General features: G+C 39.7%; 1 protein-coding gene across 29 annotated transcripts in view; it reads right to left on the reverse strand.

The window, feature by feature from the left end:
- The window catches only part of LIMCH1 (LIM and calponin homology domains 1), a 352,720-nt gene that overhangs the window by 39,698 nt on the left and 286,683 nt on the right, over positions 1-26,339 (reverse strand). For all 29 annotated transcript variants that reach the window (XM_081061235.1, XM_081061234.1, XM_081061258.1 and 26 more), the window contains 4 exons: positions 23,587-23,713; positions 21,925-22,082; positions 21,298-21,706; positions 18,019-18,237 (listed from right to left, as the gene is read on the reverse strand). In XM_081061235.1, coding sequence (XP_080917361.1) covers positions 18,019-18,237; positions 21,298-21,706; positions 21,925-22,082; positions 23,587-23,713 — 913 coding nt within the window. The remainder of the gene's footprint in view (positions 1-18,018; positions 18,238-21,297; positions 21,707-21,924; positions 22,083-23,586; positions 23,714-26,339) is intronic.

Consider the following 26,339-nt stretch of genomic DNA (forward strand, 5'->3'; position numbering starts at 1 on the left):
CACTAAGATATTTTGTGTCCATGGGTTGGAAGAGTTAATATTGTTAAAATGTCCAAACTACCCAAAGCAATCTATAGATTCAATGCAATCCCATTAAAAAATCCAATGGTATTTTTCACAGAAATAAAAGAACCCCCAAATTCATATGGAACTACAAAAGACCCCAAATAGCTAAAGCAAGCTTGAAAGCAAGAACAAAACTGGAGGCATCACACTTCCAGATTTCAAACTACATTACCAAGTTATAGTAATCAAAAGAGTATGGTACTGGCATTTAAAAAAACATACAGATGAATGGAAAAGAACAGAGAGCTCAGAAATCAATCCACACTTTTATGGTTAGCTATTTGTGACAAAGGCACCAAGAATACAAAATGGTAAAGGATAGTCTCTTCAATAAATAGTGTTGGTAAAACTGAATATCCACATGCAAAAGAATAAAATTGGATTCATACAATGCACAAAAACCAATGTCTAAATGGAGTAAAGACTTAAATAGAAGACCCAAAACAATAAAACTCCCGGAAGAAAAGAGGGGAAAGCTCCTTGGCATTGGTCTTAGCAATTATTTTTGTATTTGACACCAAAAGCATGGGCAACAAAAGCAAAAATAAACTAATGAGATTACATCAAACTAAACAGTTTTTGCACAGCAAAGAAAGTAATTAACACAAGAAGGCAATCTACAGAACAGGAGAAAATGTTTGTAAATCCTGTATCTGATAAAGGGTTAATATCCAAAATACATAAGGAATCTTACAACTCAATAACAAATAAAAGGAAATCACCCAATTTAAAAAAATGGGCAAAGTAACTGAATAGACATTTTTGCAAAGAAGAAATACAGATGGCTAAAGGTATATGAAAAGATACCTAACATCACTAATAATTAGGGAGATCAAAACCACAATGAGATATCACCTCACACCTGTCAAGAATGGCTATTATCAAAGTCAAAAGATAAGTGTTGTTGAGGATGTAGAAAAAAGGGAGCCCTTGTAAACCCATGATGGAAATGTAAACTGGTACAGCCATTATGGAAAATATTATGAAGTTTCCTCAAAAAATTAAAAATAGAACTATCATTTGATCCAACAATCCCACTTTGGTATATATATCTAAGAAAATGAAATCCGTATCTCAAAGAGATATCTGCACTTCCATGTTCACTGCAGCATTATCCACAATAGCCAAGACATGGAAACTACCTAAATGTTGATGGATAAATACATAGAGAAAATGTGAGATATATATACATATGTATTATTTATCTTATGCATATACATTATTTATATAGTTTATACCCACATATATTTAGATTACTATATATTAATATTAAATATAATATATACAATAGATACAATTTGCATACATACAAATGTTAATATATTATATAGTGCACACACACACACACACACACAGTGGAATATTATGGAGCCTTACAAAAGAAAGAAATCTGCCATTTTTGACAACATGGATGAGGCTGACATGCATTATTCTAAGTGAAATAAGCCAAGCACAGAAAAACAAATATTTCACGATCTCAGTTATATGGAGAATCTAAAAAATTAAAATTAAAAACCGCCAAACTCAGGGCAACAGAGATTAGAATGGTGGTAACCAGAGGCTTGGGCATGGGAGAAAGAAAAAGTAGAACAGTCATTGCCAGGGTTTGGGGAAAGGGGGCTCTGGGGAGTTTTTTAATGGGTATGCAGTTTCAGTTTTGCAAGATGAAGAGTTCTGGAGATGGATAGTGGTGATCGTTACACAATATGAGTATATTTAACATCACTTAACTGTACACTTAAAAATGGTTAAGATAACAAATTTTATGTTATGTGTATATAAAAAAATTTGGGGAAAAACTAATGTAAAAAAAATAAAAATTACTTGCAAGTTTTCTGTGTTTAAAAAAATATACAAAAAGCAGGTGGAAAAAGATGGCAGAATAGGTAAAGGTTGTGCCTGCTACCTCCATGACCACGTTAAAATTACAACTAAATTATAGAACAATCAACCTCGAGAACCATCTGAAGAGCCGCTGAACAGAACCCCCATAACTAAGGATGTAGAGAAGAGGCCACATCAAGATGGTAGGAGGGGTGGAGATGCAAAACAGACTGACCCCACACCCACGGGTAGTGGTTGGCATCAGGAGGGATCCTTTGGCAGTGGAGGTTCCCCCTGAAGTGTGAGGGATCCCAGCCTCAGAGTGGGTTCCCCAGCCCAGCAGTCTAGTGCTTGTAAGAGGAGTCCCCACAATGTCAGACTGTGAAAATCATGAGGATTCCACCCATCCCAGTGAGATGGAAGGTGGCTGGAAACCCAGATGTCCTCTTAAAGGGGCTGTGCACAAACTCACTCGCTTGTAGGCACTCACCCTGGGCTCCAGTGGAGGGGCAGTAACTGAAGAGGCGCGAGAGACATACAGGGAAAGACTGAGTTGTGTAGCTTCAGAGTGAGAGCTAGAGGGACAGCCACCACTATCCCTGTGTGGAGCCCACCTCAAGTGTAACCTATGGGTGGGTGCCATCTTTCCTGTGTTGAGCCCTCCCCAACGTGGCCAAATCTGAGACCACACCAGCCTAGTGAACTCCACGCACCCTACCCTGGGGACTCACTGGGACCCTGCCCTGCCAACCTACCATGGCATTGCTGGGGGCACTCTCAGCTCCTGGGTAACCAACCCTACCCCGCACATTGCTGGAGGCTTTTTCAGCAGCAGGCGGCCCATTGTGGCTTGTGTGTCTGCCTGGGACACTTTTGGTGATGGGAAGTCACCCCAGATCATGCTGCAGCCTTTCTTGGATAGATCTTCAGGAATCTGAAGGCTGAAGTGAGCAGCAGCTGGCCATGGAATTTTCTGGGCGGTTCCCAGAATAGCCACAAGCTTGGCACTGGCGCAATACCTGAATCTGCATTAATCTTGTGAACACCACTCGCCTCACACCAGTGACTCCCTGGGACTCTGCCCCACCCAACTCTTGCAACAGCACCAGAGGCACAGCCAGCACCAGGGCAACCAGCCCAGACCCAAGCATCTAAGGAGGCTCTTTCAGTGGCTGAGCCTTATTGGCAGGTGGCAAGAGATGTAGAGGGACCCTGGGCCTTTTGCTAAGCTTCCCCACACCCGAAACTGGTGGCAGCCAGCCTCAGTTCACAATGAAGTCACCCCACATGCCTCCAGGTCCAGCAAAGGCAGCAACCAATCACATATAGCTGTGTAGCTGCTACCAAGTAGCCCTGGGCTGGTTACAGGCAATGGCTGAACTAGGCTTACACAAGAGACCGTCCCAAGAGGCAACAGAAACAACACACCCAGAGGCTGGCTTCTGACCAAAACAGAGCACCACCCGATCATTCCCACAAGCAGCACACCCAAAGGGTGTTCTAAACAGGCACAAGAGCCTGTGGGGTGAATGCCTGTATGAGGGGTCATCCCCCACACAGCAGCTCATACACTATGGGCATAGCCAATTCTCATAGCCAGTCAGCCTGAGAGTCAATCCTACCCACTGACATGACAGAAGCAATCAAGGCTCAACTATAACAGGAGGGCACACAACCCACACAAGGGACACTCCTGGAGCACACAGTGCTGGGATCAGGGAGACTGTGCCACTGGACCACACAGGACACCTACTATGTCAAGCCACCCTATGAAGACTGAGAGAAATAGGAGATCTACATAATACATAGAAACAAACGCAGACAGGCAGATAAAATGAGGAAACAAAGAAACAGGTCCCAAACAGAAGAACAGGAGAAAACTCCAGAAAAAACACTAAATGAAATGGAGGCAACCAACCTATCAGAGACAGATTTCAAAAGACTGGTTATAAGAATGCTTAAGGAACTTAGTGAGAACTTCAACAAAGACATAGTAAGCATTAAAAAGGACACAGAAACCATAAACAAGAATCAGCCAGAAATGAAGAATATAACAACTGAAATGAAGAAGACACTAGAAGGAATCAACAGCAGGCTAGATGAAGCAAAGGATCAAATCAGTGATTTGGAAGACAAGGCAGGAGAAAACACCCAATCGGAACAACAAAAAGAAAATAATAATAATAATAATAATAATAATAATAATAATACTAAAAAAAAAAACCCAAAGATAGTTTCAGCCATCTCTGGAACATTAAGTGTAACAACATTTGTATCATAGGAGTTCCAGAAGAAAAAGAAGTTCCAGAAGAAGAGTTCCAGAAGTTCCAGAAGAAGAGTTCCAGAAGAGTTCCAGAAGAAGAGTTCCAGAAGTTCCAGAAGAAGAGTTCCAGAAGTTCCAGAAGAAGAGTTCCAGAAGAAGAAGAGAGGGAACAAAGGATCAAGAACCTGTTTGAAGAAATAATAACTGTAAACTTCCCTAACCTGACAAAGGACATAGACATACAAGGCTAGGAAATGCAGAAAGTGCCAAACAAGGTGAACCCAAAGAGGCCCACACCAAGGCACATCATAATTAAAATGGCAAAGGCACATCATAATTAAAAAGCAAAGAGAGAAATCTAAAAAGTAACAAGAGAAAGACAACTAGTTACCTTCAAGGGAGGTAAAAACAAACACAAAGAAACTTTGTAGGCCAGTGGGGAGTGGCATGAAATATTCAAAGTCATGAAAAGCAAGGCCCTAAAACCAAGACCACTCTACCCAGAAAGGATATCATTTAAAACTGAAGGAGAGATAAAGAGCTACTCAGACCAAAAAAAAAAAAAAAAAAGAGAAATGAAAGGAATTCATTATCACCAACCCAGTATTACAAGAAATGTTAAAGGGACATCTTTAAGAAAAAGGGGGAAAAACATACGAAAATAAAAAATATGAATAATAAAATGGCAATAACTATGTACCTATCAATAATCACTTTAAATGTAAGTGGATCAAATACTCTAATCAAAAGACATACGGTAGCTGAATGAATAAGAAAACAAGACCCATATATATATACTGTCTACAAGAGAGCCATTTCAGATAGAAAGACACACATAGACTGAAAATAAAAGGAAGGAAAATCATATTTCATGCAAACTGAAATGAAAAAAGCTTGGGTAGCAATAGTTATATTGGACAAAATAGATTTTAAAACAAAGACTATAATAAGGGACGAAGAAAAACATAAAGATAAATGGGTCAATCCAACAAGAGGATATAACCCTAGTAAACATCTATGCACCCAACATAGGTGCACCTAAATATATAAAACAAATATTAACCAACAAAAGGAGAGATTGACAGTAATAAAATCATACGAGGGCACTTTAACAACCCATTGACCCCAACAGACAGATCTTCTAGACAGAGAATAAACAAACAGTGGCCTTAAATGACATACTAGACCAAATGGATTTAATTGAAATTTTTAGAGCATTTCACCCCAAAGCAGCAGAATACACATTCTTTTCAAGTGCACATGAAACATTTTCCAAGATGGACCACATGTTACCACAAAACAAGTCTCAATAAATTCAAGAACATTGAAATCAGGTGGAGCGTCCTCTCTGACCATAATGGTATGAAACTAGAAATCAATTACAAAAAGCCAAACAAACCAAAAAAAAATCCTAAAAACACACAAACATATGGAGGCTAAATAACATGCTACTAAACAATGAGTGGGTTAACAACGAGATCAATGAAGAAGTCAAAAGATACCTTGAGACAAATGAAAATGAAGACATAATGGCCTCCAAATCCATGGGACACAGTGAAAGCAGTCCTGAGAGGGAAATTCATAGCAATGTAGGCCTACCTCAAGAAAGAAGAAAAATCTCAAATAAACAATCTAACTTTACACTTAAAGGGGCTTGGAATAAAAACAGCAAACAAAGCCCAAAGTGAGAAAGAAGGAAATAATAAAGGTCAGAGTGGATATAAATGAAATAGAGCCTAAAAAAACAACACAAAAGATCAATGAAACCAAGAGCTGGTTCTTTGAAAAAATAAAATTGATAAGCCTTTAACCAGACTCATCAAGAAAAAGAGAGAGAGGACCCAAATAAAATCACAAATGAAAGAGAAGAAATGACAATGGGCACCACAAAAATACAAAAAAAAAAAAAAAAAAAGCATAAGAAAATACTACCAGCAATTATACATCAACAAATTGGACAATATGGAAGAAATGGATTAATTCTTAGAAGCATATAGTCTTCCAAGGCTGAATCAAGAAGAAACAGAAAACCTGAACCGATCGATTACTACTAATAAAACAGAATGAATAATCAAAGATCTCTGAAAAAAACAGAAGTCCTGGACCAGATGTTTTCACAGGTGAATTTTACCAAGCATTCAACGAAGAATTAACACCTATTCTTCTCAAACTATTTCAAAAAATTCAAGAGGATAAAAGGCTCCCAAGCTCATTATATGAGGCCACCATTACCCTAATTCCAAAACCAGCAAGGCATTACAAAAAAAGAAAACTATAGGACGATATCTCTGATGAACACAGATGCAAAAATCCTCAACAAAATATTAGCAAGCTGAATTCAACAGGAAAATGAGCACCGACCATGATCCAGTGGGACTTATTCCTGTCATGCAACGTTGGTTTAATATCTGCAAATCAATGAACATGATACATCACATAAACAAAATGAAAGATAAAAATCATATGATCATATCAATAGATGCAGAAAAAGCATATGACAAAATCCAGCACTGATTTATAATAAAACCCCCAACAAAGTGGGAATAGAGGGAACATATCCCCAAAAAATAAAGCCCCTATATGACAAACACACAGCCAACATCACACTCAATGGGGAAAAGCTAGAATCAGTCTCCTTATGATCAGGAACAAGACAAGGATGTCCACTTTCACCACTTTTATTCAACATAGTATTGGAAGTCCTAACCATAGCAGCAGACAAGAAAAAGAAACAAAAGACATCCAAATTGGAAAGGAAGAAGTAAAATTGTCATTATTTGCAGATGACATGATGCTATATATATAGAACTCCAAAGAATACACACACACACACACACACACACACACACACACACACACAAACTGTTAGAACTGATGACTGAATTCAGTAGCAGGATACAAAATATTCAGAAATCAGTTGCATTTTTATACACCAACAGAAAACTATCAGAAAGAGAAATTAAGAAAACAATCCCATTTACAATTGCATCAAAAAATTAAAATACTAGGAATAAATTTCACCAAGGAGGTAAAAGACCTGCACTTGGAAAATTATAAAGCACTAAAGAAAGAAACTGAAGAAGATACAAATAAATGGAAGCATATACCACCCTCATGAATAGGAAGAATTAATATAGTTAAAATTTCTGCACTACCCAAAGCAATATATAGATTCAATGCACTCCCTATCAAAATACCAATGGCATTTTTCACAGAACCAGAACAAATAATCCTAAAATTTATATAGAACCATGAAAGACCTCATATAGCCATGGCAATCTTGTGAAAGCAGAACAAAGCTGGAGGTATCATGCTACCTGATATCAAACGATACTACAAAATCATAGGAATCAAAACAGCAGGGTATTGGCATACAAACAGACACATAGATCAATGGGACAGAATAGAGAGCCGAGAAATAAATCCACTATGTGGTCATTTAACCTATAACAAAGGAGGCAAGAACTTATATTGGGGTAAAGACAGTCTATTCAATAAAAGGTGATGGGAAAACTGGACATACACAGGCAAAAAAAAAAAAAAAAAGAAAGAAATAAACTGGACCACCTTCTTACTCCATATACAGAAAACTCAAGATGGATTAAAGACTTAAATAAGACCCCAAACCATAAAACTAGATGAAAACATAGGAAGTAAACTCTGACACTGCCGTTAGTGATATTTTAGCTGCTATATCTCCTCAGGCAAGGAAAACAAAAGAAAAAAATTAAGAAATGGGACTACATCAAACTAAAAAGTTTTTCACAGCAAAGGAAACCATCAACAAAATGAAAAGATATCCTACTGGATGGGAGAAGATATTTGCCAATGATGTCTCTGATAAGGGGTTAATATCCAAAATTTATTAAAAAACTCATACAACTCAACACCAAAGAAACAAACAATCCAATTGAAAAATGGGCAGAGGACCACAACAGACATTTCTCCTAAGAGGACATACAGATGGCCAACATACATATGAAAAGGTGTTCAGCGTCACTAATCATCAGAGAAATGCAAATTAAAACCACAATGAGATATTACCTCACACCTGTCAGAATGGCCATCATCAATAAATCAACAAACAAGTGTTGGTGGAGAATATGGAGGAAAGGGAATCCTTGTGGGATAGCAAATTGGTGCAGCCACTATGGAAAACAGTATCGTGGTTCCCCAAAAAGTTAAAAAGCAAAACTACCTTATGACCCAGCAATTCCACTCCTGGGTATTTATCCAAAGAAATCCGAAACACTAATTCGAAAAGATATATGCAACCCTATTTTCACTGCAGTGCTATTTTCAATAGCCAAGATATGGAAGCAATGGAAATCAATAGATGATTGGATAAAGAATTTCTGATATGTATATACACATACACACACAATGAAATATCACTCAGCCATAAAAAATGAAATCTAGCTATTTGCAACAACATGGATGGACCTAGAAGATATTATGTTAAGTGAAATAAGTTGGACAGAGAGACAAATACCATATGATCTCACTTACATGTGGACTCTAAAGAACAAAATAAACAGAAATGGACTCATAGATACAGAGAACAAACTGATGGTTGCCAGATGGGAGGAGAGATGGGGGTTGGGTGAAAGAGGTGAAGAGATTAAGAAGTACAAACTGGTAGTTAGAAAATAGTCACGCGGATGTAAAGTAAAGCATAGGAAATATAGTCAATAACATTGTAATAACTATGGAAAGTGCCAGGTGGGTACTAGACTTATTGGAGGGATCACTTCATAAATTATATATATGTCTAACCAGTATGCTGTAGACCTGAAACTAATATAAAATAATACTACATGTCAACTATAGTTGAAAAAATAAATACACAAAAAGACTTTAAGCAACATGCTTTTCAAGCTTCTAAAAGATTTTACAATAGCTTCCAGTGGCAAAAAGATACTTTTTCTTTTGGAGGATGGGGTAGTTTTGAAATCCTTATAATTAGATAAGCATTTTCTAATGATGGATAAACATAATATTAACTTAAAATGCACTTTTAAAACTCTAAGCAGGAAATAAGCATCACATTTATATTATTTAATGGATTTTATAAATTTTTAATATATCAACAAGCCTGAATTGAACCCTTTTAAGAGATTTAATAAGTGGAAATTGTTAAATAAACTGAAGTCTCTGTTATTATATTTGTTACATATCTATGTTGTGTGTGTGTTTACATTGTTATATTAATGACTGCTACGATAGTAGCATTTGAAGATCAAGTAACCAGTCTAGCATTACAAAAGAATAAACTGGGTTTTATAATCTAAAGTGCTCCATATACAAATGGAGAAATATTAATATGTGACAATATTTTTTGCTTTGATATTAATGTATAAAATACTGTCACCAATATTGATTTTTAGGTTTCCCCCCAAATAGATGAGATTATAGGAAAGTAGGAAAGAAATTTGCAGTTAAATATTGATGAACAATGCTCTTAAGAACACTGGTGTTTTCAATTACTAGAAATAAAATAAATAACTACAAAAACCAAGCGAAAGCCTCCCCAGCCCCAAATAAACAAAGAATTGGACATATTTTATTAAATCTCAGATGCAATCAATTTTAAGTTGTATTATTTGAGGTACTACTAAGAAAGTAAACACACTGTTAAATATCACACGCTATTGAATATAAGATCTATCCTGATATAGAGATCTTCAAATGTGGAAAGTATGTCACTTAGAATCAATGAAATAAGACAATTCATGAAGTCCTTTAGACATAATTTATAATGCAAAGGAGACAAAATCCTCAAGCACTACTTCACTAAGAATTATTTTACCAGCACACCACACTCCAGTAATACTTTACTTATGCGTGACTAATGGAGAACTTCCACTTTCAAGATTTTTCACATTTCTTAATGCATTTCTATGTGACTTATCACTCAGATACTGAGCTCCCAGATGGCCCAATTTATCTTCCCTTAAAATGATGCTTTAAAGCAGGGGTGTCCAAACTTTTTTCAACGTTTTTTACCAAGGGCCATATGCGGTAAAATACACAAACAGCTGGACCACTCACTCGAGGTGAAGTACGTATTGCCTCTCCTGGTTTATTTAAGTAAACTAAATATATATTTGGAATTTGCTGCGGGCCAATAAAAAATGGATCGTGGCCGCAGTTGGCCCATGGGCGCAGTTTGGAGACCCCTGCTTTACAGGCTACATACTGTGGTTACTGAAGCCATGATCAATATTTACTGCATTTACCACGTGTCAGTACTGTTGGGGTACCTGACATGGATTATCTCACTTAATCCTCAGAGCAAGCTTATAAAATATGTACTAATATGATTCCCTTTATACACGTGAGGAAACTGAGACCTAGGAGCCTACGTGACTTACCCAGGGTCATACTGCTCGCCAGTAGGGGAGGCGGCAACCCTGCCCTGTGTTGGTACCTCAGTGCTCCAATCATCTGGGCTGGGAGTCGCATCCACAAAGCTGTCCCCAGGGATTTAAAGGTTTTGATCAGTAAGAAGCAATCTAGAATCTGAAAGTCCTAGTTTTATTGCTGAAATGATTCAAACTGCCTTTTTCATTCCATACATTCTTATCCATTCTACCTCACCCTTTCTATTCTATCTCTCACTCATTTATTCTGTACTCTGATGAAAACTCTAGAAGCTCTCAGGGCAGGAGGCAATTTAGCTAAGTCTTCACTTTCCAGGGTGGCCAGACTGCCCCCAGCCATCAACTCATCTCTGGACTTTCCATCCGGTCCAGGTTGTGGTTGGGGCAAGGGCCTAGTACAGTATCTGGCATGTTCTATGCATTATTTGTGAAATTTATGCTCTCAAGCTTAGTTTAAATGCATACATACTACTCATCAAAATCAGGTGATTACTAGCAAGATATTCAGGAAAAATGAAGAGAAAAAGTAAGCTACAATACAATTTGAATAACATGAGCCCATTAAAAAAAATACTTTATGAAAAAGAGAAGGATATGCATTAAAAAAAAAAAAAATCTTAGTATTCCCATTGCCTTTGAGCCTCCGCTGCGTTTGCCGGTGACGTTGCCAGGGGTGGGGGACCGGGTGGGGGTGTTGTCAGGCTGCCGCGCCACAGCACGGGCTTGCGCCTAACTGGGGCTGTCTGCTCTCTGCCTGCAGGCCCTTTTAACCGCAAGCGACAGGGCGGCACCGCGCTGCCTGGGGTGGGTTTCCGGAGGAAGGGGGTTTGTAGGGGGAAAAAAGTCTTAGTATTAATTTCTGAGTGTCTGGAGTAATAGGTAGTTTATAGTTTCTTTATAATTTATCTGTATTCTGCCATATCTACAGACTACATGTAATCAAGGGCAATCTCCAAAACCAGTTTAATGAACTTGTATGTGGACACTCCATCCTGAAAGCTTGTGACTTTTGAACTCACATCATTATTTCAAAGGCGATGTGTGCACAATTGGCAGTTTTAACCAGTCCTAATAGACTCAGAGGTTTGCCTGAAACAAACCTGCCTTGCTGGAAAATTCACTTTCTGACCCATACTTTCCTTTGGTTACAGCTAAATAGAGGAGGGGCCTTCCATTCTCCAATCGGTAACAGTCTCAAGAATGAAAACAAATAAAAACAGATCCCTGGACACAAATGAATGACAGCACAGAAAAGTTATAGGGGCCTAAGCCAGGAGTTGGCGTCCCCTGACTGAGAACAGGATCCAAACTGGCTCTGAGGCCAGACTTAGCCCTGAGGCCACGGGTGGGAGTTGGCAGTTTCCTGGCTTCAAAGGGACCTGGTCTAGCCACAAAATCTACCTGGCATCTGGCTGCTCATTTTTAACAAGACTCTTATTGGTGGACTGGCCCAGAGAGAATGAATCGGAAATATGAAGCAGGAGATCAAGAACGTCGGAGACCTAGGGTGTGGGTGGTCCCGTTTCTAGAACTCGGACTGATCATTTAACCTCTAAGGACTGGAAGATATGATGTCCAAGGTCCTCTCCTGAGCTACCATTCTCTGACTCCGAATGATTTCCTGGCTCCAGTCTTGAATAACTTATCTGGACACGAGCCTGGAAAAATCAGTCTACTTATGTCTTGGCCCAGGTATCACATATGCCATGCATGTGTTTCCCCTTTCACTTTTACACCTTCAAATACATATCTATTTTCACTGGATGAAAGAGGATCTACATGAAGAGTCAGCCTCTTCATTCCTTAAACTTTTTCTTTTCGCCTTAAACTTTTCAAACCAACAATGTGAGGCTCTGATCCAAGTAAGACGGGCTAGATTTGATTTTTTTCATGGTCCTTGATGTATACTTTCTTGACGTCTATAAATGCTTCTGTACCTAAACATCTTTAATGACTTTTAAAGAGCATTAAATCTAATATTCTTCAATTACTTCTAGATGGAGACTAAATGGTTCTAAAGAAATGTCGGTTGGCATTTGATGTCTAGAAGGAATTTGCAGTGGGTCTCAGTTATAAGGAAAACAGCACCTACTCCAGTGCCTTCACACTGCTGTCATTGCAAAATGTTTCAAAAAAGATCTGCTTGTCTGTTTTCCTGGATCAGAAAACGTTAGGAAAGTACTGCATTTTCAGGAAAAGGCCTAGAGCTTTATCAAGGTGGGAAAAAGAGACCTACCCTCTTAGTTTGAGAAAAGCAGATGGAATAATTTAGGTATCTACTAGCTAAGTTTCTACCCTGGTCAATGAGGGAGAATTGGCAAAAACCTGGTGCTGGACAGCAGGGAGGGCACGTGCGACACCATGTGGGATGAGTTGGCAAGGGAAAGCTGATCAGTGGTCATGGGATGGAGTGATACAGAGGTCAATAAGTGGGTGTCCTGGGGATCTAGGCTGCAGAGAGAAGCCAAATTGGGGAAAAGTGAACAATAAGAGAAGCAAAAAGAGCTGCAGGAAGAATCGTGTGGGCATGTGCACGGGCAATTGTCTTCTGGAAAAAGCTGTTCACACTTGCCTGTTTCTTAGAGAATTACAACGGGAACAACTGACAAGCTGAGTTGGAAGATGACAAGGAATTCATCTCATTTGTATGTAATTCACATCTGTTCAAGATGGTAATTTTGTCGATCTTTCCCTTAACCCAAAAAAACTTTACACGTATCACCTTTCCAGGCTTCTGAAAAATATACGGTAACTCTCTTTCTCTCATTTGTTGTATGACAATATTAAAAATAACTTAAGGGCACCACTGTCTATGAGTCGCCTTTGTATCATGCTAAGTGCTCTATGTACATGAATTCTCACAATAACCACTGAATGCGTATACTCTGACTCTTCTGATTTTAAATACAAACTGAGGCTCAGATAGTTTAACCTGCTCGGGTGGGGTTTGATCTTTGACCTAGTGCATGGAGTACTTTAGGTATTTTAGGAAAGGGTCATTTTTGGTACCATCGAGGAAAGAAGAGATTTAAATTCAAATATAACTTACAGTGGATCAAGAACACACTGGCATAGCTTCGAGAGAGACATAAAACATCTTTCTGTAGGTTGCTAAACAGGATAAATGAGTCCTCAGATTAGAAGACCTTCCAAAGTCTCTACCAATCCTGGATTCTAGGAATCCGTTCTATGACAAGATTTTCTTACAGAAGCCAATGTTTTAAAATGAAAAAAAAAATGTGTTAGGTTTCAACTGGGAAATATCGCAGAGATAACTGGAAGGGGGCAGGGGAAACCTGTCCCTCTGGCTGGAGTGTACATCATCTAGTCACCCTCATCACCTCTTTGGGTGCTCTTGTGGGCTCCTCACCACCCATGCCTTTCTTTCTGCTATGCCCAACCTGTGGAATATAGGAATATGAGAATATTACCAACATGTGGAATACCAAATTCCTTCCTGCATTTCAAATGCAAGTCCTGCACTTACGGTCAAATTTCATAATCCACATCCCACACAAGACCTGCCCGACTAACCTTAACCTATAATGATCTTACCTGTTCTTTCCAATCTTACATCCCTCTAGTTTTCTGACCCTATTATCTAGCACTTAATTAAATAGTTCTATTTGCTTTATGCGAATTGCTTTCCCAGTAAGTTTTGGTTTTCTTTTTCTATTTCAAAACTGAGGCACAGAGCAGGTCCTTAATTCATACTTATCAATTAGCAGGCAAGCATTGGCAAGGTAACGGGCATCACAATGGTGTCACTTAGAGATGATTCATTGGAGGATAATCTGGGGTTGCTGGTATCAGTAGATCCAGCCAGAGTATTTTTTTAAAAAAATAACAGCAAGCCTAACTTAATTTAGGATCTATTTCTAAAATGACAGAAACATGGTCCCAAGAGTTTGCAATGAGACAAATGAGGAAGAAGGAAACTGAGGGGATGACATAATGTCGCAAAAACGTGGTTGTGTCGGCACAAAAGGCTGACACTCTGACCTCCTCCTGTCCCCAACTGGAGTCTTGCGGCCACCCTTCTCTGCTGCTCTGCCTCACGGTTTGGATTCGTTCCCCTGCCTACTGCTGCTGTGCCCTGTGAACAGTACCAGCTCGCTCTGAAGGAACTGTGACATTTTAGTCGTGGGTGAGGCTACTCCTCTGTAAAAAAGTGTATCTGTTGGGAATGCAGTTTTTGGAAGAAAGACACTATTTAAAAAGAAAAACACTATTCCTTTGACATCCCCATAGAATAGGGCAACTGAATTAGAAACAGCAAATCAGATCCAAACAGCAATCAAGCCCCGGGAGTCTCTGCCGTGCGGCCCCACATTTTATGCCGGTCCCCGTACTTTGCCATCACCAATTAGTTCCACAGTTTCAGCAGGAATATGCGGGCTGTAACACTGTCAAGAAATGCTTTTCTTGGAATATGGAGGAGGAAGTATAATGAGGAGCAGGTTTGTTGGAGAAGAGATTCTTTTAGAATGACTCTTGGGGTAACACATTCTGAATGGAAAACTCTTGGTGTCGTAAGTTGTAAGCGAGTATGAAGAGCGTTTCTGTAATGAGCCAACATTTCTTGTAGTACAGCTAAAAACTTGGCTTACGGTCTAACAGACATAGTTTACAGGTAGTCATCTACCCAGAAAACAAGGTGAGAGTCATAGTGAATTCAAGAGCCCAAAGTGCTAGAGACAGGGTAACTGAATGACCTATTCAGAACCACTAGGGATTATTAAACTAGAAATTACTCTAAACTAGGCAGCTTTTCTAAGAAAGAGATACTTGGAGGAAGAGACTCTCAGGCTTTTCCATGAATTTGGACCTGCACCTTGAGTCTGCCCAGGATCAGGCTAGGCTTGGTTTCCGGGAAGGAAGTTCACAAGGCACCTTTTTGTTTGGGTTTTCCCTGTTACACGGTACCAAATAATCCTCTTTTTTTCAGATCACCTAATTTTGTTTCTCTTAAGGTCCGATACTTTTGGGGATATGTAATCAATGGGAAATCTTCCACGTCTTCTGTTTGCCTTTAGGGAGCTTGGCAGTACAACAATTAAAGTAGAAAAGGTTGGGCATTAAAAGAGAATATTTTCTGTTTATTTTGCTCATTGTAAAAATAAGGAAATTAGTCATTGAGAATGAGCATATTTTAAAGGGCACTCTTATGGCTCTAAAAACAAACAAAATGCCTTTTTTTTCTCTGTTTTTGGAGTCCTGTGCTTATTACCATAAGTCTCCATATAAGACGGGGAAAGCTTTTTCACTCCGCCAAAGGGTTAAAAACTTAGATCAAGACAGATTAAATAGTTGGTATATGAACGTTATGCCTTATACAATATGGTCTCTTCACTTACTCCTTTCACTTCTGTCAGGAATAAACTCTATTCAGCCAAAGGAAGTTCTAAACCATCACAACCAAATGGTCAGAGGGCAGACCTGCAGAGGTAGGAAGTATCTGCCTGATAGCTGAGACCTTCAGATTTGTTCTCGTACGTAATCATCTGGGCCTGAGTAAGCCCTGCATACTTCTGTTATGTGGCAAGTACCATGGGCCAAGTGTGGCACCTACATTGCTGCTCTTCCAAAGTAAGTGAGAAAGAGTTGTGCTCAATAGTGCATACGAAGAGCTCTGACCTGACATAGGAACCGGACGGAGGAGGGGAAAGGTGTTTATGAAGGGAACTTAGAAAATGCTCTTCATTAACTGTGGCAAGAGAAATAAGAACAGAATTACTAACTGTCCTAGAAAAGCACTTCCACCACTGAAATGTCGAATGAATTTGGGGAACTTCTAATTAAATTTAAGAGCGTAAATCAATGTTGACTCCACTGGGAAAGTTTCCACGCTACTAGCAGAATTCAATATTCCATCTTGTGATAATTTGTAAAAACTCTTCAGAGATGGTGACATTTATGCAAGGGAAAAATGAAATGAAATTCCAGGTTGCGAGACTCAGCATTTGCCTGGATCACAAAACGTTGCTCCTGGAGACCAGCAGACATGTTACCATGCTGAGGAAATTATTTTTGGTCTATTCCGATCTGAATTTCTTTCACAGAGCTTGAGCACGGTGGGAAAAAATTACATCCTTTCAACTCCTCTGAGAAATATTTTATTTTTTCAAAAAACAAATCTCAGAGATAAGAGAAAGAATATCCAGTCTGTTGGGTGGGGTTAGCTAGCTAGGCCATTTATCTCAGCCCTGGAGCTGGGAGACAAGTTTTCCTCTGGACCAAAACTTTCTAGGTGCTGAAGGAAAATGCTGACAGTTTTCCTTATCCTATATAATTCCAACTCAAAATGCTATAAATTATTCAAGCTAGAAAAAAAATGCTATAAATTAAAACTGCAGACACCAGCGTCTGGTGAGAGAACAAATGTGATTGAAAAGAGTCTATCTTGTACCCCGAAAGCTCGGCTGCATCTGTGGTAGTAAAAGTTTGAGTTTGATTAGCAAAACCAGCATGAGCCTTTCTGGTGTGAGATTTAAGAATGTGTAATCTTTCCTATAATATTTTATCCTCCACAGCGGCAAATATAATGTTCTTTTGAGTTTTCGTTTCTGCTCTTCTTGAATTATCCTACATTTTTCAGCTTGGCCATTCAATAATGCTTCTAATTGCTCTGAATTTAGGGGGTTAAGCTAATAAAAAATTAGTTTGGTTTATAATGAGTGTTTTTAACTAATAAAAATGATACCCTTTTATACATGTTGTCAAGAGTAGAAAGCCATCCTGGTTTTGACGGCACCAGTTATTTTCAAACTGTATTAACAAGTCTGATGGGGTCCTGAACAAACCGAAAAAAAGATATTTTGGAAACTTATTTACTTTTCTATAAGATTAGACATCAATAATGTGAAGACAAGAAACTTTTTTCTTATTCCCAATTTATATTACATGTTATATTATACCTACTGTTAGCATTGAATTGTGTCCCCCGCCCCAAATTCGTATGTTGATGGCATAACCTCTAGTCCCTCAGAATGTGACCTTATTTGAAAATGGGATTGTTACAGATGTAATTAGTTAAGCTGATCATACTGGAGAGGAGTGGGTCCCTAATCCAGTATGAACTGATGTCCTTATAAAAAGGGAAAATCAAAACACAGACAAGCACGTAAGGAGAGAGCCGTGTGAAGATGAAGGAAGATCAGGGTAAGATGGACGCATCAAGTGAAGGAATACCAAAGATTGCTAGCAACCATCAGAAGGTAGTGGGAGGCATGGAATAGATTCTCCCTTACAGCCAACGAAGGAACCAACACTGCCAACATCTTGATTTTGGACTTCTGTGAGACACTTTCTGTCGTTTAAGCCATTCAGTTTGTGGTACTTTGTTATGGCAGCTCTAGCAAACTACTACACCCACATAGAAACAAATGATCATTATCAAGACTGGCTTATCTTTAAAAGTAGATTCTTTCACGATGGAATTATCCCAAATAAGAAAGTCAGAAAATAATGTTTGGTTCTTACTGTCGGTTCTTGGGGAACAAAATTTGGCTTCTTTATGTTGATCTCAATGCTATTGTTGTCTTGTTTCAACTCCACTGGGGACCCGTGCACTCTGGCCACGTCTTCAAACATCTGAGATTTGGTTAACGACGGGGCAAGTGTCACCGTGGGACACTCTCTTTCCTTCTCCTCCTCATCATCGTGAACTGTTTCTCCATTCATGCTGACTTTCCCATCTACCTGTAAAAACCAGAATGAACAGAAAACGTGCTATTCCCCAAAGAAAGGCTGTAACCAAATAACATATTCAGAATCACCTTAAAAATATTATCATTTAATAAGCATAGTCCAACAAACAATACGTTTTCATATACTTTGATGGGTTTTAGAAATTAGGGCTCCTAGAAGAGCCATTGTGGAGGGTCTCCTTCAAAAGTCGTTGGCCTTCTCAGGCCACATTACGTTAGATTACGCTTCACGGTCACCTTACATAGGGTGTGCTTCCATTTCAAAGTATCGAAAATCAAGGAATCTTACATATAAATACATGCCACCCACTGGGGCTCCCATAAGTTTTCATTTAAGTTCTGACTGCTATTCTACAATTTTGAGGTTTTATCTGGTTAGTATATAAATTAGGTGGCGCCACCTCAGATGAGGAAAATTTTACAAGTTTTCCTGTGTGGGTAGGGGGCCATAGGTACTTTTTTTGATGCTATCATGGAGGGCACAGAACCTGATGCTATGCTATGTTTCAGTAGCTCTCAATTTCTAGTTAACTTTACAATCCCCCTTTTTTTTTTCAAGAAAAAAGGCCATACACATTAAAATATTTTTGTTTTTCACCTGTCTAGGGAAGACAGTGACAGCAAGAAGGGAGGCGCTGAGAGTGTGGTTAGTCTGGCTTATGAACAGCAGCTAGACATCTCTGTCTTGAAGTTTAAGGCACTGTATCTATAGAATGGTTATGGGAGGAGGCTCCGCAGTTAGATGCCTAAGATTGAGTTCTGGCTCTGTCACTCAATAGCCATGTAATTGTCAACCTGTTTCCTCATCGGCAACATGTATAATAGTACCTCCCTGACAGTGCTGTTATGGCAAGTGTACGGATTAATATATATACAGAGCTTAGAACAGTACCTGGTTCATTTTAAGTATGCAAATATTAGTTACTATGACTAGCTCTCCTAAAATCTTTGTCTGTAATCCATGAGAAATAAATTTCAATCACGGCTGAGCACATACACATAAATATAACTGAAACAAGAGTTTCACAAAACAATATTTACCTTTATTATATGTGATGTACTAGATTTTTAAAAATTGTATTCTAGTCTACTTCATTGTGCTTAAAATGATGACTCCAAACCACTAAGTTGATTTTATAACAGCAACAAGTGGCAACTCTCAATTTGAAAACTATTCCCTTCAACTATTTCACTTGATCTTCCTATATTCTTCATTGTGTTGTCCTGGGAAACTGAGCCTGTGTTCCCTGCCTCCCACGCTCCACCCACCTCCCCACGAGAACATACAGACACTCACTCACACACACAGACCTTGGCTTATGTCCTGGCATTACCTGGTAACAATTGTTCATTTACATGTTACCCTTGACCACAAATGGGTCCACCCACTCAGTGGTGGGGCTGGGAATAAGGTTGAGAGCCACGATGGCTGAAGGCTCATTGGTGCTCAAGAGTGAGCCCCAGCTCTAGAACAGAAGGACCTCTATTCAAGTTCCTCAATCCACCCCTCCACGAATGATCTTCCTGAGTCCTCTACATTGTCTTGTCACAATGGTAAGGAACTGGGTTTTCTCAAGGCCATATAATGTTGCCATTAAGTCATTCTGTCCTAATTCTTCTGTTTACATGATCATATCACACTGTTTATATAAAGGAAGGGAAGTAGACACCTAGATTATCAGGTTAGATGCCTTGGATACCAAGTTAAATACATGTATTCCCTACCCCTGTTCTTAGCCACATCAACATCAAACCTTCCTTCATGAAACATCAGTTCATCATCGTGGGCCCTAGGTAAAGGAGACTTGTGAGGTACTTGGGTGAGCTGCCAAGCACGTGTGAGCATATGCGTGAGTCTCCATGATGAATAGCTCATCTTCTCAGGAAAAATTAATGTATTTATTCAATAAACACTTGCTGAGTGCCAACTGTGTCCTGGGTACCTATGCCAGGCTCTCAGGATGAAGCAGTGAACAACAAATACACAGCCTCTGCCCTTTAAGGGACAAACATCTCAATTCAGCCACAGCCAGAGGAGTCAGCTGCAGCATTTTTCTTTTGTTCTATCAAAGCCCAAGGCACAGATCTTACAGATACATTCAGAGTTATTTAAACAAAAGTCAGGAAGTATGGTTTGCTATTGACTCTGAAAGCATCACACTCAGCATCACATCGCTCAGTTAGTTTGGTTAAGCAAACTTCCTTTACAGTCACACCTCCATGTCTGCTAGTGATGAATTCCACCTGTGTCTTCCATTACAAACCCATGTGGTGTGTAGGGACAACTGATTTTTCTTTGTAGTCAACAGAGCTTAAGACAAACGATGAGTGCCTCCTCAAAATGTGAGGGAAAATACTGGAATTTGAGAAAGTGCAAGGATGTTTGGTTATCATAGGTTCTTTGGTTCTGGAACGTTATTTTACACAGTCATTGGTAAACAACAAACTAGTTTCTTTCCACTTAAAAATATTGTAAATATCTATTTCACTTGAGGACCAAGAATACCCCATATTTTCATATGTTACCTGTATTATTTTTTTCGACTGTAGCATCATTTTGGATACAATGTCAGTTACTTCCTAAAAGAGAGGTAGATGTATATACTTCTATTTAAACCAAAATAATTCAAACTTTGTTTTGAAGAATTTGCAATATCTCCAGATAGTTTGGGGTTACCTAGGGTGTTACTACATTAGGGTTTGTGGCCACCACTATAAAGAGACCATGCCATTATGTCAAATTAGAAGATAGACTTTGCTCATGGAAATGACTAAACACTCAGTCTCACTGGAGCCCATCAGTAGTAACAGCAGGAATTGAGGGGAGCCACCTAACCCTTAAGCATTTGCAAAACAAATCTTGGAGCCACATCAACTTTGCAAATGTAAATGTTAACAGTTTGCTTTTCTTTTCTTCTTTTTAATATATTTTGCTTATGTTTGCATTTTTGCAACCAAAATAAAATAATTGCGTTTCATTGAGATAAGATGCTTCTTCCTCTTGACTAACTGGAGTTCAGTTTTGGTTCTATTCTTAAGGAACTCATCCTACCTTAAAGGTCTTCAGAACTTCTTGAGAATTTTTGGGCTGGGAGTAAGGCTTGGGTGTCAGCATAGGCACTGCTTTGGGAGTGACAGTTTTGCTTGGAGACCCACTGCCTGCTGACATGCTGGTATCCAGGACGCTGGTACGAGCAATGGTGGTTTCCACAGTGGCAGTGAATTTGGGTGGAGGCAGTGACTGTTGCCGCAGGTATTTCATGGGGCTGGGGTCAGTCAGGAAGGGGGATAAGTTTGGCTCTGTTGAATGGCTTCTTTCCAGGATTTTTGGCATCTCCAAGCGTTCAAGAACAGCCTCGCTGATGGTGAACCTCTCTATGTACTGTTGAAGGATCCCCTCTGCCTCCTCCTGGGACCGTGCGTTCTTATACGCCTCATGCAATTCCCTCTCTCTCCGCTCCCTAAAAGATAGGCATGGGAGAGAGAAGCAATAACAAAGTCAACAACAGTCACAAAAATTGCAAAGACGACGTTGGTAGGAACCAAGGCAGAGCTGAAGGAACAGCATAAGAAGTGTAAAATATTGGTGTCAGAGCCTTTGTGATAACCAACAATTTTTAGAAAAAGCACAGCTAGATAATATTGACATTAAACAACAACAACATCAGAAAGAACCCACTTTTCTTGAACAATTTCTCTGTAGGTTTTGATGCTTTTCCTTCGTTCACTTGTCCCATCCTCTCCAGCCAGTAACTTCTCCATTTTTTTCCTTTCTTCCTCTTTCTTGATTAAGTCCTGAGAAGCACTTCTTCTACGGCTCTTCCAACGAGCTAGGTCCTGTGGGGATGAATTTGGTATAAACAGAACATACTTTTTCAGGCTTGCACATAATTCCATTTTTACTCCTCAGAGTTTAGTGAGCACTGACTATGGGCCAGGCACTATGCTAAGGCATTCCCACACAAGCCAATGTCTGGTTGGAACAGGAATGCTTCAAAAGCAGGAAACCTTCAGACATATCTACATTATCCATAGCAGGGTAGCACACGACAATGTGAAATTTGCAATCACATTTCATATCAGTCGCCAAATTTTAAAGTGTTGCTTCACCAAGGGATTTCATTTCTTGCTATTTATGACGTCTGCATTGTGAACGAACTTGCTGACTGTACAATGGTAGGAATTAACCACAGGCCTACACAATGTCCTCAGGGAAGGAAGAAAAGGCAGAAAAAAATTGGCTCTGAGGTCTTACAGAACTGATGATTCTACATGGATTAATTCTTCTGATCCTTACAACAATCTCACCATGAATCCTAGGCAGTTATAGCATAATGACGAAGAGTTGGGATTCTACAGTCAGATGGGTAGGATTTCAGCTGTGGGAAATAACCCTAGCTCTTTCTCTTCCATGCTTTGGCATCTCAGGCTTTGGTTTTTCAGCCTCTCTGTACCTCAGTTTCCTCATCTCTAAAGTAAGAACGATAATAACCCCTACTCTGACAAGCCTGTTGTGAGGGTGAAATGAGACAGTATATATAAGGTGCCAGGCACATTGTAAGTGCTCAATATATAGTAGACATAAATATTACTACATTTCATTGACTTTGGAGAAGTTAACATTTTTGACTAATGGCAATGGCTATCTCAGAGTACTCTGTGAAGATGAAATGAAATAATCCACTCTCCCTCCTCTCACCCCTATTGTCAAGCTCTTCCCCCGCCCTGGCTCTTTGCTCTCAGCATACAGACAATCTCCAGGCCTTCATCAGGCCCTGGAGCCTTCCTTTCCTGGTTCGAATCCTGGGTCTCTCACTCACTAGCAGTGTGATTTTGGGCAAGTTACTTAGCTGTTCTGGGACCCATCTGTGGAATTGAGGTGATAATAGTTGCTAGCTCACTGAGTTACTTAAGAGGATTAAAGAATTACTACATGCAAGACACTTAGAGCAGTGCCTGTCACTGGTACACTTTCAATGAAGGCAGGATTTTCGTCATCATCATCAGTTTCAAATGTGTCATCTCAAAAGACAGAGGTATCCTCAGTTCTACAGTCCATGCCAGTGGCCTCCCTCCAGTTCCCCCCTCCTTTGTGGCCCAACTTCTAGCAAGGGTACTTGCCTGTGTCATTCACTCCTCACCCTTCATGTTGCTATTAACCTTCCTTTAGTTCCCACATTAACTGTGTTGCTGTTTGAAATCCTCCAGGGGCTCCCTTCCCCTGCAAGGCTTTCAAGTCCACGTCTCCCCACCCCACCTGATTTTCTGCTCCAAAGGGCCTCTAACCCATCGTGCTGGGCAGCCTCCCTGCAGCCCGCGCGCGACCTTGGCCGACACTCACATCTTGCCATTTGTCGTCCTCTTCCCGCAGCTGGTTATTTATTAGCTGCAGCTGCTCCTGGCGGGCCCTGCTGTGCGGCTGCACTGCGGCCTCCTCCTCACACCGCACGTCAAACATACTCGTGCTCCTAGGTGTGGAGAGAGCAGAAACAAAAATGGACCGGCATCAGAGCCCCCGTCACGTCTCTGCATGTTCTGGGACGTTCTGCTGCGTGGGGGCGCTATTTCACTTGGAAAACCGGTCCTCTCCCCAGCAGCTTCAGGCAGCTCCCTGATCGCTGTTTGTTCCCTCCCTCGGCCAGGGGCGGGCATGCCAGCACCCCCACCTCTTCTTTTGCAGCAAAAGCCCAAATGTGACCATTTTTTGTCTTCAGCGGTGGCTGCATCAGGTCAATATAATTTTATATGTAGGTGCCAAAATATGCTTAAAGAAGATCTAGGAAAAGGCATATGACACTCTGGGCTCCTCTCATTTGGAAATGCATTAGAAAATAAAAAGAGAATTAAAAGGTGGAGGGTAGTGTTCCATGAAGCGAAACTTTTTTTTTTTTTTTTTTTTTTTTTACAGAAAATGCTTCTTGTGTAAAAATCTGGCTTAAATGCTTTTTATTATACATTAACTAAGGTAACTTCTCCATTTCCCCAAAAATATCATATGGTCCTAAGGCCGTGTTGTATTAGTTTCCGAATTTTGGAAGCAGCCAACATCTACGCATTAGTGATGCATACGTTTGATGTGGTTGTCTCTATTTCCTGTAAAACTGTCTGTAAATCAATAGTGCAATTGTTGACATCTTGGAATCAAGAAAATTGGATATTTCATAGTAAGATTAAGGAATAAAATATATAAATCAGTATATACTTTGGATCCTAATATTCTCACAAACATTTTACTTTTTTATCAGGTTACTTCTGAATTTACTCCTTTAAAAGAAAAAAGGGAAAACAATTTCTTAAAACCCTTATTATCTATACATATAATTGATATATTCTATAGGAGCTTATTTAAGGGTGGGCAAAACCATAGGGTGATTTCTATGATGCTCACATAGACCGTTGTTACAGCAAAAGCTGAAGCAGCAAGATGAAAACAGAAATAAAAACCAAAGCAAAATCCTTTTTTCCCTCTTAAAAGAAACGAGCTCTGGGACCAAATGCGTTACATAGTGCCAAAATCAAAACATGGAGGCCCCTTTAAAGTTCACTGTTAACTTTTAAGGACAGAAGAACTGTGATAGTCTGCTTTTGAAGCCAGCTTCACACAAAGAAAAAGAAAAGTCATGCACTTAGACACCAACTAATTCCAGACATCATCAGTAATGTCCAAAACAGTTATCGCCATGGCCAGACAATGAACAATGGCAGCATCACTGGATGCTAGTGGGTTCCTTAGCAGGCAGCTCACCGGAAGGAGGCTGCTCACCTTCATTTCAGTCCACTCAAAATAAATCTGCAAGGGTATGTAGGTGCCTCTCCCCTCTCTCTAGATGTTAGACAATTTAAGGCTGACCTAAGAGAGCTAAAACTGAAGACTGGACTTGTAATCTGTCTTCCCCAAGAGTATTCTAATAATCTGACTGCATAGAAGGACTTTTATCTGAGGTCCTCTTAGCTCAGATACGACGAACCACCGTGCGGAGCTGCCTCCACGTACTCAGTGGGGAGTGTTGATTGTGGCAGCTGTGCCTTCCTGAAAGATAAATGGCAGTCCTCAAGAGGCAGGAGGGACTGTGATTTTAAACTTATTTTATACTATTTATTCATGTTGTTTAGGAGAGATTTAAGAATTTGCAGAGTTAGGTAGAAAAGTCTAACCCATGTTTTTTAAACTTCAAGGATCAAAATTCCCTTAGGTAGGCTTTCCAGAAGGAGATGAAAATTCATCCCATTCCTCCTCTCAGAGTTTTAAAAAAAGCCTTTTACCTCTATATTGAATTCACTCAGTTCATCTTTTAAGGCAATTCACAGTCTTTGCAAAGATCTTAGAAGATAGAAACCTCTCTGAGCTGAGACTTGCTCATAGTCTACTCAGTAGTTGGCAGATTATGGGAAAGAAGGTTCTTTCCTTCAACTTTGCCATCTATAATTTCCACAGGGCAGAATTTTGGTTTAGGCCACAATGGGTGGCTTCTGCGACTCCAGAAAGAAAACAGCAGCCTTCTCCAGGATTGGGAATTGGTTATCTCAGTTGATGGGCATGGAAAGGACAGAAGCAAGCCTTCAGAATTGCCTCTGTCCTGGCTTCCTATCTCCATTCCCACCTTCATGAAGGTCTAACTGCCTCAGCCCACATGTGGCTAAAAGCTGGTTAGAGAAACAACAAAAGAAACTCTTGTTTGCCCTCTTCTATACCAGGAAATACTATTTTTCCCCAGCATTGTTTTTTTTTTTAAAGAAATACAAGCAAACTGACCAAAAGAGAAATAAAACTTATGAGCAATACTTTCATGCCATTTCAAAAAAAGGAACTAAGCAAGTTGAGAATTGATCATTCTAGACAGAAAATGGGCTGGATCACTACTCAGAAAATGTTCTCTAATTCAGAGGTTGGACTCAGCCTCCACAATGAAGACGTGTGTGTCTTGGGATGGGGTAGGGGGATCCTGGAGAAGCCCAGCTTCCAAAATATGAACATGACTTGCACAAAACCTGTGCTTTCCAGCACAACAAGCCCTGTCCTTGGGCTGTTGGGACAGGGGACCTTGGCTGCTGAGCCCAGGAGTGTCCCTTGGTGGTGGGTTGGAATTTTTGAGG

Source organism: Rhinolophus hipposideros (genome assembly GCF_964194185.1).
Source record: "Rhinolophus hipposideros genome assembly, chromosome: 1".
NCBI lineage: Eukaryota > Metazoa > Chordata > Mammalia > Chiroptera > Rhinolophidae > Rhinolophus > Rhinolophus hipposideros.